At 41.0% G+C, this 11,888-nt stretch overlaps 1 protein-coding gene across 1 annotated transcript; it reads left to right on the top strand.

Moving 5' to 3' along the window:
• The first annotated feature begins 4,372 nt into the window (after positions 1–4,372).
• Positions 4,373–10,501, top strand: RSL1D1 (ribosomal L1 domain containing 1). The gene is made up of 9 exons (XM_030001453.2): positions 4,373–4,470; positions 4,562–4,701; positions 5,512–5,650; positions 6,279–6,427; positions 6,575–6,676; positions 7,292–7,385; positions 7,473–7,601; positions 8,366–8,581; positions 9,965–10,501. Exons 1-9 carry the CDS (start codon positions 4,435–4,437, stop codon positions 10,307–10,309), a joined length of 1,350 nt encoding a protein of 449 aa, XP_029857313.1. The 5' UTR covers positions 4,373–4,434; the 3' UTR covers positions 10,310–10,501.
• Positions 10,502–11,888: the final 1,387 nt, after the last annotated feature.

Here is an 11,888-nt window from a genome sequence, read left to right as displayed (position 1 = left end):
TGCTGTTTTTGTATACGCTAGAGGATTTGGTAAAGAAAAATATACCAACAAAACTGGAGTTACTACTGAAGATTTTATATTGTGAACCTGTTTCTTTCCTTGTGTTTATTTTAATGCACTATAAACCTGACAATATTTCTTTTCTCTGAAGAAATGCTAGAAAGGAGTCTAGTCTTAATATAAAGTGGAAATTTATGCTAACAAACCCAAAATCTGTTGTGTGTATATATAACTGCCAATAATACATATCCTTTCATTGGCTTTCCTTCCCAAAAAGTCTCACTTTCCAATGTAAATTGGATTTTTCTGCATCTCCCTTCAGTTACTTACACCTAAAAAAGTCCACGTATTTCTGAATAAGAGTAATAAGATATGACAGACTAACTGTTGGATGAAAAAAGGTACCTGAGGCTGTGTTCCTGTCATCTGTTAAGCCTGTAGAACTGATGATAGGCAAAAGATTGTAACAAGAAAATTTTGCAGCTTGTGTCACAAAGACAGGTGCCTCTGTTCTTCTGAGAAAGTAGTCTTTGAATAAGTGAATAACTTGCACTGTAAGCATCCATCAATCTGACAGTTAATTAGATTATAGCTAAAGGCTTACACTAGGATTGCAAAGGAACACAATCTAAAGAAAACTAGGGCTTGAACTCCAGATCTAGCAGGGAGATTCTCTTCTGAGATCTCTCTTGTAAGGGACTTCTTACTCCTGGTTTAATTTCTGCATATTCTTTGTGGTAGTTTTGTTGCAAGAAGTACACTTATAAAGCCCTGGGATTTTGACATCTGCCATCAAATAATCTGGAGGAACACAAGCCTGGTACTGGAACTTTTGGGATCCACACTAAAATAATTTTAAACCTCAAAGACCTGTTTACAGCAGAAACAATCGATACTTGTACATCCCTTTTGCTAGGAGAAAGTATAAAATTAGGGATATATAGAAACATCCTCTTAAATATGAGGTAGAGTGGTTTGCAATTATGTCATTTTAAATCCTAGCATTAAAATAAGTGTGACAAATGGCTTAAGGAAAAATATGTACTTTCATAATCAAAGTTAAAATGAGGGCTACAGCAGAATATGTTTAGTGTACAGCGATAACACTGATGAAAGTAACAAACCTAATTGCCCTTGTAAGAGTAACTATTAATTTGTGAACTTGCTAAACTAAAAGTACACTCTTTATAGTTTATATTCATTGCATGTTGTATTAAGCAGAAATATTTCTTATCCAGAGAGTAACTTATTTTTCCAAGACAGCTCTATTAGCTATGTCAAACACCTTTCAAGAGAAAATGATCATACTAAGTCAGTTAAACCACATCTAGTAAAATTTAGTCATGTCAGACTTAAAATGTTGCAGAAAAATGTACTTGGATGAGACTAATATGTGAAAAATTTGAATTTGAGTCACTAATAATAGTCCCTTTAGTTTTATCCTATTAATGCTATGCCGACCCAGTACAGTCAGGCTTCAAACATACTGTTCAAACATATCTTGCAAGACTAGCCTAGCTTATTTTCGGAGAGATGTCCCAGTCATCTGACTTTTTCTGTTTTGTTTTAACACGTCACAATAGTATGTTGATGTTTTATTAAAACATGGCTGCTCTAAAATATGCAAAGCCTATGCAGAGATAGGAGCAAGACTAATACAATTATCAGATTATAAAACACCGCAGCTAGTATCGTATGCGTAAGTTCTACCCATGCTGAAAAGATTTTACTGAGTCTGCCCTATTTGGCTACTCTGCATGTTCTTAGCCTTTCAGTAATTTCTCTATTGAATACTTCATACAACTACATGGCAACAAAGGATAGCTTTTCTTTTTCTTAGCCAGTTCCATTTATTTTGTTCATTTGTACAAATCACACAACAGAAAACTAAAACTTCCATTTTCCAGGATTTTTTTTCACTCTAAGTCTGGGGAAGTCTTGAAGCCATCAACTATTCCACTGTTGCTCCATGAACACTACCAGCAGAATGAAAACATAAATCATTGTTACATAAAGCAGCCTGTCAAGAGACTAGGGTATTTTAATTCCTTTCTCTTTGTACTGGCACACTGACTGACACATTTTTTTGGAAGACAGCTGATGAGTAGGAATAAAGCCATAACTAGAAAGGCAAAGAGGAGAAAAAATCTAGAGGAGAAGAGTGAATGACTAAGACTCCTAATTTCATGGGTATTTAACCCCTGGTTATGCATAGCCGTGTTATCCAGGTAGCAGCTCACCTGTGTGATGAATGCAGACAGCCCAAAGCTGCCAGGGTGCACCCAGCACTGTCAGTATGAGCCCAGAATGGTTCCGGGCTGGATTCGATCTGAAGACAATGCACTTGCCCACCATGGAACTGGATGGAGTAAGCATCCCACAATTAAGCTACTTCCTGTAGTTAGTCATTGCCTTTCTAAACTGAAATGGAGATGCAGCAGTTCTGCCTTTACTGTTCACAGATAAGGAAGAAATGGTTTGGCATGTGATAATCAGTGGTAGCCTCAACTGCAGCAACCTGGAAATAGGGAAGTTCAAGGTGCCGAGAGGTGTGTGAGGAAGATAAGTAGCGGAGTACAGCCCCTGGACTTCAGGAGAAAGACTTTGGTTTATTCAGAGAACCAGTAGGCAGGATCCCATGGGAGGCAGCCCTGAAGGGCAAAGAGCTCAGGAAAGCCAGCAGCAGGTCTTTAAGGACAACCTCCTCCAATCATAAAAACAGTTCCTCCTGATACTCAGGAAAACAAGTAGATCTATCAGGAGACTGGCTTGGCTAAACAGCAAACTTACGACGTCACTCCAGCGCAAAAAGACAGTAATACAGGAGGTAAAATCAGGGATAGGCTGCAAACAAGGAATTTAGAAACATTGCTCAGGCATGTAGGGACTGTCTTAGGAGAATAAGAGCTCACCTACAGTTGAACCGGGCCAGGATGACAAGGGCAACAAGAAGAACTTCTACTGCTACAGTAGTGACAAAAGGCCAAACAAGGACATGTGGGATGGTTGCTGAGTGGGGCAAGTGATTTTGGGTCCAGTTGGGCTGCATTCAAGTATGCTGAGAGCTGGCTGAACTCACAGCAAGACTCTGTCAGCTTTGAGAGGAACCTGAGGGAGGGTCCCAATGGCTGGAGAAAAGCAAATGTTCCCCCACCTTCGGAAAACACCAAGAGGAGAATCTGGGAGTCACAGACCAGTCATGCTCGCTTGACTCCTGGGAAAATCATGGAACAAGTCTTCTTGGAATATGTTTTTGACACGTGAAGGAGGTGCTTGGAAACAATCAGCGTGGATCGACCAACCGCAAATCATCCTGACCAACGCGATTACTTTCCATGACAAAATGACGAGATTTGCAGATGAGGGGAAAGGAGTGGATGGCATTCACCCCAACTTTAGCACAGCTTTCGACAGCCTCCCACAATCTTCTTGTATGCTAAACATTATGGTCTGGGCGGGTGGCCAACTACATGGCTAACAACTGGTTGGACAATGGGCCTCTGAGGGCAGAGATAAGGGCTTGTACTCTACCCGAGGGCCGGTAACAGATGGACTGCTGGGATTTATCCTGGGACTTGTTCTATTTAATAACACCTTTAGAAGTGACCTGAAGCATGGTCCATCAAGTCTGCAGACGACATCAGGCTTGGGGACCAATCGATAACCTGGAGCGCACGGCTCAGGCGCAGGGCAACGCAGACGGGCTGGGGGCTGAGGCGGCGCGACCCCTCCCACGCTCAGCCGAGGCGGACGCGAACCCGCGCGTGGGAGGGAGCAGCCCCTTGCGACAGCACCGCGGAACGACCGGCTGGGGAGCGGCTCTGCTGGAAGGACCCGGGGGGCGGCAAGCCCAACACGAGCCGCCCGAACACGCTCCCTGCAGGCGAAGGCGGCCAGCGGCAGCCCGGCCCGGGCCGGCGCAGCGCCAGCACCGGGTCAGGGCGAGTGCGACAGAAACTTTTTGTCACCGTGAGGACACTCGGGCATAGGAACGGGTCGCCCGGCCAGGGAGCGCAGCCTCCCTCCGTGGAGGCTGCGAAGCCCCGACCGGACGCAGCCCACGGCAACCCGGCCTGACGCGATGATCTTGAAGGTCTTTTCCAACCTCAGTGATTCTGCGGTTCTACGGTTCCGACCTCGGGCTGGCCCCCGCTGCTGGAGCAGGCGGGACGGGCGGCCTCCGGCGCCTTCTTCCGAGCCGACTTAGCCCGTGAACCGGTGACTCCTCCCGAGGGCTGCGCGACGGCCTCGGCGGCCGCCCCCGCCCCTCCGCTCGGAGCCAGCCCCCCCGCTCGCCCCCGCCTCACCTCCGCGCCGGCCCGCCGCCCGGGGCGGGGCGGGGCGACCGGGAGCCCCGCCCCCCACCCGGCGGCCGTGCCCCGGAAGGCGGCGTGTGCGCAGCCGCGGCGGCTTGCACGTGGCGCCGGCGGAGCCATGGCGGAGGGGCCGGAGCATCTGGAGCGCGCCCAGGTACTGCGGGCCGGCGGGCCGGGCCGGGCCAGGCTCGGCTCGGCTCGGCTCGGCCTTAACCGCGGCTGCTGCCGCTGTCGTGCCGTTGCAGGTGAAGAAGGCGGTGGAGGCCCTCCTGGCTTTCGCCAGAAGCAAGGCCAAGGGAGACGCGCTGCTTCTCAACGAGAGCGAGAACGTCCACCTCCTGGTGACGGTCTGGAAGGTCCCGCGGGTGGCGCAGGTCATCAAAATGTAAGAAATTCACCCTCGGCCCTGTAGCTGCAGGGGTTGCTCGTGTCCCTTGGCTTGGAAGAGAGCCCTTTGCTGATCGGGAGCTTAAGGGGTTTGACTGCCCCGGCCCTGTCCTGGCAGTTCCCCTGCCGAGAGCGAGAACTGTCCGGTCCCACCGCTGCTCCGGCCCCGCTTCTAGCCTAACTGGAAGCTCGGCCGCGCCCGCTTTATTTACGCGTAGAGTATTGGTTTTCTTGGCTGCCAGTTACAAGGTACGTGCCTTTCAATCCTGAAGTTGAAGAAGAGAAATCTATCTCTTCTTTGCCTTAACTCGCTACCATATCGTTAAAAAGATACCTGTTTCTTTTTTGTGATGCCCCAAAGCGAATGTGAGTTATAAGTTTTCCTTTAAACTGTAGTTATGCTATACTGAGAAAGTTTACATCTATTTATCTGGGCCCCAGTACTACAAAGACTTGTCTCATGACTGGATGCGGCCGTGGTGTTGAGAGGAGAATGGATGCTCCTCCTCCTCCTCCTCCTCCCAGGACCTGTGTGCTGACCGCTCCTGGCAGTATAGGTGGATTCAGCCGTGTATCTGACTGGAGCCATGGTATAGGATTGTTTCACTTTTACACTTCTATGTGCTTTAAAAAGTATGGGTTCCGCAGAGGACGTTTAGTAGTTAACAAAGAACAGAATCTAGATACCTGGCTTCCCTGTAGTACTTGTTAAGGGTATTGATCTCTGTAGACAGGGTAGACCTAGTTCTGGAAAAAAACTTCTTTCTCCTCTTAGGCATTCCCTGTCCATCTCATATTCTTGTTGTAGACCACTGCCCCATGGCATTCGACCAGAAACAGCCGAGGTTTGCCTGTTCACAAAGGATGAACCAAATTTATCAGCAGAACAGACCGAAAATCTGTACAGGAAACTTTTAATCCAGAATGGGATCAGAAGTGTTAGCCAGGTAAGAGAGATATATGATAGTGTAGTATAGTACTGTCATTTCTTTCCTCTTGTACCAGCGAAAAGGGAAAGTAGTTGTTGTTTTCTGCTGTTTAATATTCTAACCTCAATGGTTCTGAGTTAATGATCTCTAGTAAGAGTTTTCTGACTATTCAAACTGTAGTTTTTCTAAACTCCAAAATTTACTCAGAGCAATTTCTTCAATTTGAAACAGGATCTTTAGCAATCAGATGTAATTGCTAGATAAATACTCAGTATTTAGTTTGAGTAATCAACTGGAAAAACTTACAACGTAAAAGAATATTTGAGTTCTTTGCAGCTGGATTGGATTGTTTACGCTACTAGCAGTAGAACTAGAAAATAATTTTATTGTTGTATTTAACCTTAATTTAGGTGTTACCGTGTACTCAAGTTCTGTTTGGTAATTTGCAGTTACTGTGCAAGAGATCCATATTGTTTGATTCTTAAAACAAAAAGTACTGTATCCTTTTTCTATTGATTGTCTTCAGCATTCTAAAATAATGCACTGTGATAGACTATCAGTTACGCATGTTAATTCTGTGCAGTTCTAAGTAGTATTCTAGGCTGTGTTTTCAGCAGTGGGGACTAAACTGTTACTTGCATTGCAGATCATCTCATACAAAACTCTCAAAAAAGAGTATAAACTATTTGAAGCTAAGCGTCGCCTCCTGAACAGATTTGATCTCTTTCTGTCTGATGACCGAATTAGAAGACTCTTGCCCTCACATCTAGGAAAACACTTTTATGAAAGGAAAAAGTAGGTATTTAAATTCTGTGTATCCATTTTGCATTATCTTTTTTTAAGATTAGATTCCTCTTAGAAAGTTTTGGTTGGTTGGGGGGGGGGGGGGGTTGGTTTGGGGTTGTTTTAATTTTTATTTTTTTTTTTACCTTTATTTTTTAGGACACCTTTATCTGTAAACCTGAAAGCCAGAAATCTTGCTAAGGAACTACAAAAACATATCCAGGGGACTACACTCCCAGTTACCAACAAAGGGTGCTGTTAGTAAGTATGAATAGATTAATACTTGACTTGAAGGACAGTTGTACCTTAACTGTGGGAATTTTAAGTGAGTTATTTTTATGCCATTAATATGTGAATAAAAGAGGTTAAGGGTCACCATTCCAGATTCGGGCCATTTTGAACCTTAGCCTGCATAAAGAAATCAGTAGTTCTATTTAATAAGAAGTTTTAATGTAAAGTTGCACTTCTTGTCTCTTTTTCCTTACAACTAAGGAATTTCTAGGCAACTCTCACTGTCAAACAGCATGTACAATCTTAGAAAAATATTACTGTTAAATTAGGTAAAAACTACTTCCAAAATACTCTATTCTTGTAAGACTTTTTTTCATTCATTGTGCATCGAAAATGATCTAAACTGGTAATAAGCTTAGTAATATAAGGCAGTAGTTGCATATCCAAATACGGAAAGGTTAATACAAGTAAATCTACTCTAACTGTTATTAAAAAAGACTTCTGCAATAGCCAGCCATCCTTTATGGAAGTTAAGATAATTGTGGATGAGTGGGCTTTTTTTTCATTTCTGGGTATGCCTAAAAACAAGTAACTTGAAGTATGTTTATTTGCCCATGCATAAAAATTACTCTTCACTTCTTTCAGTACAGCACGTATAGGTCACACTGGAATGAAAGCTGATGAGATACTAGATAATATCATCGCAGCAGCTGAGGTGATTGCTAAGAAGTTACCAAAGGTATTGCTGATTGATTGCATTAAAGCCAAGTCAGTTCATAATTGAGCCTTGTTATTTTTACATAAGATACTGGTTTTGTTGTTGCAGAATTGGAAAAATGTAAAAATTCTTCACCTCAAAACGCTTAGATCAGTTGCACTTCCGATTTTTACTGCAAATATCTCCAACTTGGATGAGCTTGACAGCCAGCCATCTCTCAAAAAAAAGGAAGTAAAGGTAAAAAAAAAAAAAATTTCTTCAAACTTACCATAAAACCAAATTGGCTTCCTTTTATGTATTATAGTGTCTGATGTGTTGGGTTTAAATGTTTGAGCAGTTGATCCCAGGCATTTATGGCTACAAATGGGTTAGGCGCTCCTGACTCTGAGTGCTTCAAATACTCAGTAATACTAATGAAATTATGGAAACTCCCTGACAGATTGTAAAGCAAACTGGAAATAAGTTAGTTAAGCATTTCTAGTCCTAAACTGTAGGGAGCTGAGATTCATTCTTAGAACTTTTGCTTGTATTGTTTATTCAGATTTGCCTTCTGAAAGTACACTCATTAGCAATACATGGACTCAAGACTATGCATCCATTATTGGCTAATCAGTGGCATCTGAGTAATTCACGAGCTCATGCATTTGTATACATGAGGGGGGGCTCACCTGCTTTTTAAAAAAAGAAGATAATCAGCTATTCCTTTGTACTGAGTTCTGCTTATTATGTTCTTTTGTCCAAAATAAATTTGGAGCATATATATTAAACTTACAGACTGTAATCTTGATGTTATCGTTTACTTATGAGCTATTTATTATAAATTTCTGAAAGTAATGCATTTTTTCATATTTTACATATGGTTGACCAGCCCAGGTCTATTGAACGACAGTATTTAAATTAATGTCGCTAGACAGTATCATTTTTAAGTATATTAAAACAATTATTATACATTTAGAAATGTTACGGGGATTTGTCTGAGATGTACTTCCAATTAATTCTAGAAGGGAAAGAACAAGAAACCGAAGAAGGCAGCTAAAAAACTGAATTCAAGTCAAGTCACTTTGACAACTGAAATTAATGCTAATGCTGCTGCTGCTGCTACCAAGGAGCTTGTGATAAAAGAAAAAGTAGAAGTAGTCCAAGAACCAGGTGATCAGGATGATGAAGAAATTCCACAACTGGTGCCTCTGCAAACAACCAGCTTAGCTGAGCTGAAGGTAATTAATAATATTGAGAAACTCATATTTGAGTTAAAACTGAAGATTTTGAACTGTTTAAATTGTTCGTTGCTCCTTAGGGAGCAGTGTGTGTTAACACACTTCAAGTGAACTGGATTTTTTGTGAATATATCATGAAAGCAAGAGTTGAGTGTATGAGGGGGGTGGTGCCTTGGGGAGGTGGTTAGTTTTGGGGTTTTTTGGTTTTGAGGTTTTTTTTTTATTTTTTAGTTAACCCCCCTTACAGACAGGAAGCCAGTGGTTATTGTCCTTTTACGTATTTTTCTGAGTAGCAGCAATTTTGTCTAGGTTGAATAGCACGCCTGAAGTCAGAAGAAAGGATAAATGATTGAGAAATAGCTTAATACTTAAGTAAATCAGAAAATTTATAATTGAAAATTTCTTGCAAAATTAACATATTTTAATGTATCATCTTCTGCCTGGAGTACAAAACTTGAGGAAAAACAAGTAACATTCTCTAGGATAGTAATATGCAACATTAACAATCACATAATATAAATTGAGAGCTAGCAGCTTGCATGAACTACTGTATGGACTTACTGTTGCCAGTATTGGAAATGATGTGGATCATGTCATTAACATGTCTGCAAAACAACCAGACTGATAATTCTGACGTTTAACAAATATCTAGGAAAGATATTTGGATGAATAAAACAGTAACACTTATAAATTTAACTGAGTTATACTGCATTTATGATTGGAACATATCCTTAAACTCTAACTATGTACCTCTTCAGGGATGCCCAAATTAAAGCTATTATCTTGCAGGCCCACCAAAAAAATTCATGCAGCTTGCTTCAAGCTGCACTCATACAACAGGCCTATATTAGCTCATGTGATATGATTGCCAGAGCCCTGCTTCCAGAAACCTGGGAGTAGATACAGCTAGAGTATCTACTGTATGAATAGATGAGGGCCATTTGGGAATATATGATGAACTCCAGGGAATACTAGGCCTGGTGCACAGATAAGAGTGCAGTCAGTTTGTGTGTGTACAGCTGGACTTCAAACAGAACTGATCTCTATTAAATTTATTAAGCCTGGAAATGCAGTAAGAGGAGGACTGTAGTTTAAAGCTCTGCCAGCAGAGGTCAGTGACTTGACTGGACAAGACGATCCTTGCATCTGTTAAATCTATTTATTTTCTTACTATTTTGTTATTTTTTCATTATTTTCATGATTTAGTTCTGTGTTTAATTCTCTGCTTCCAGGCTGAAATGTGAACAGGTTATTTGGGTGAGGGCACGGTTCAATCGATATAAAGCATTTGTCATTTATAACGGTTTTCATTGATCCTTCTTGAAAAACAGTAAAGATGTTTCTTAGATGGAAGGGTAATTTTTTTGTGTGTCTTAAATACAGAAAATGGAACCAAGTCCAGAAAAATGTGACAACCTGAGCAAGAAAACCAAAACACCCCTCGGTAAGAGAAAGAAACAACCTCTAGCTCTGGAGACTCCAAAACCAAAACATAAAGTTACAGAAGAGTGTGCAGACTTGCAGACTTCATCAAAACAGAAAAAACCCAAGCAGCTCAGCCTGCCAAAGGAAGCAATAAAAGAAAAAGAAATGAAAAAGACTCCCAAAAAGCCTGAAGCAAAGTCTTTTGCAACACCCAAAGCTGGCACATCAATACAGTCAGCCAAGAAGTCTTCAAAAACAGCAAAGCAAGCACCCAAGAAAGTGCGCCAACCACAATCAGCATGAATATTGTCTGTTGTGGCATGTTTTATGTAGTCATTCAGTGGTGTCTTTTTAGTAAACAAATATATTGAAGTAAAATACCTTCTTAAGAAAATCTGATCCCAGGAGCTTTTTTTTATGGAGACCTGTAAGGATTCATTTGTGTTTCCGTCTAACTGACAAGCCGGAACAAATAAACTCACAATCTTAATTGGCTCTATTTCTTATCTTTTTTCTTTTCCTGACCCAAACTAAAAGCACTCAAATTCTTTAAGTGTCAAAGGGCAGGGAGGAGACTATTCCAGGAAAAAAAGCTGAGAACTCTAAGTGACATCTTCCTGAAGCATAGCTTAGTACTGGAACAGACAAGGGCTGAAGCAGGAAGCATGTATACCAAGAGCAGCAATCTGTTTAATGTGATTTAAAATGCGAAATGGCTGCTACCATTTTTTCTTAAATTGTTCAATATAATGCAAACAGGTTGACATCTATCGATCTTATTCCAGCTATTTAAGTTAGCAGCCTGATAACAAGCCAAACAATGTATTTTTTAGCTATTTTTAGCTAGGGTATTTGTGTGTTTTTAAAAAAAAAAAAGCACGGACAATTTTACTTTTATCATTGTATGTTTTGACCATTTATACTTTATGACATCAAGCAAAATCTCCTTCACTTTTGGGCTTTATTTCTGCTACCAGAACAAGTGAGGGTGTCCCTGAATGCTGGTCACAATACTGTTGTTTCTGCCATGTGAAAAACACCAAAGGCCGTATGAATTTCAGGTGTGTCAGCTAAGTGAACCAGTCCCATAAAGGCATGAAAAATATACACTGCAGAACTGAAAGGTTATATATTTGAAATTTTATAGAATAACCAAATTGTTGCTCCCTGTATGATTACTTCACATCTTCCTCAGAGAAAGAATACAAGGCAGATTTGTGATGAAAAGTCCTCGTGGTAAAAAATCTTTATTAGCAGTATTTTACTCAAGTCCAAATAGGAAAAAGTTCCTAAGAGAGAAGAAGATTAATCAACAGTATGTAACTAGCCTAATTTGCGGAGTTCAAAAAAATCTATCCCATCTCCTATATAGGACATCCTGTATCAATAGATTTGCTACCTAGAAAGTAGTTGGGTGCTAAATAACAAGTGGTAAAAGAAACACTGAAGAATATGAAAAGATTCTGCTTGATCCATGGTGTCAATTTTCTGTAACCCATAACCTCTTGTTCTGCTCTACCATAAACATTTTTTAATCAAGAAACAAATCAATCTTAGCCAAAAAAAGCAAGTCTGACTTGATGATCCCTGTTAGATCCTTCCTTGCTAACAAAAAGATCTGATCTTGTCCAAAAATAATCCCATCACTTTCTAGGCTGGGCTGCAAAATATTACTTCATTTCCATAATAGTGAAGTAAGTGAATAGATACAGAACTCGCCTCCTTTCTGGAAATGTGCTTTTGTTTCTAATCATTCATGTTAAAATGTTTCTTAATTTGTAGATGTGCAGAAAATTATGAACTTAAGATCAGAACTTCTATATGAGTAATTGATAGTGAACCATACTAGCTTGTAGGTGCTGGATAAACACCTCCTTCACAT

The sequence above is a fragment of the Aquila chrysaetos genome, chromosome 25 (genome assembly GCF_900496995.4).
Source record: "Aquila chrysaetos chrysaetos chromosome 25, bAquChr1.4, whole genome shotgun sequence".
In the NCBI taxonomy this organism is placed as follows: Eukaryota; Metazoa; Chordata; class Aves; order Accipitriformes; family Accipitridae; genus Aquila; species Aquila chrysaetos.
Note: the sequence above shows the minus strand (reverse complement) of the source record. Positions and strands in the feature narration are given on the sequence as shown.

Excerpts from the sequence above, each read along its gene's own strand:
- RSL1D1 (XM_030001453.2), top strand. The coding sequence starts at position 4,435 with ATGGCGGAGGGGCCGGAGCATCTGGAGCGCGCCCAG. Across the intron at positions 6,428-6,574 it reads CACTTTTATGAAAGGAAAAA|GACACCTTTATCTGTAAACC; the intron begins GTAGGTATTTAA and ends TTTATTTTTTAG. Across the intron at positions 7,386-7,472 it reads TTGCTAAGAAGTTACCAAAG|AATTGGAAAAATGTAAAAAT; the intron begins GTATTGCTGATT and ends TTGTTGTTGCAG.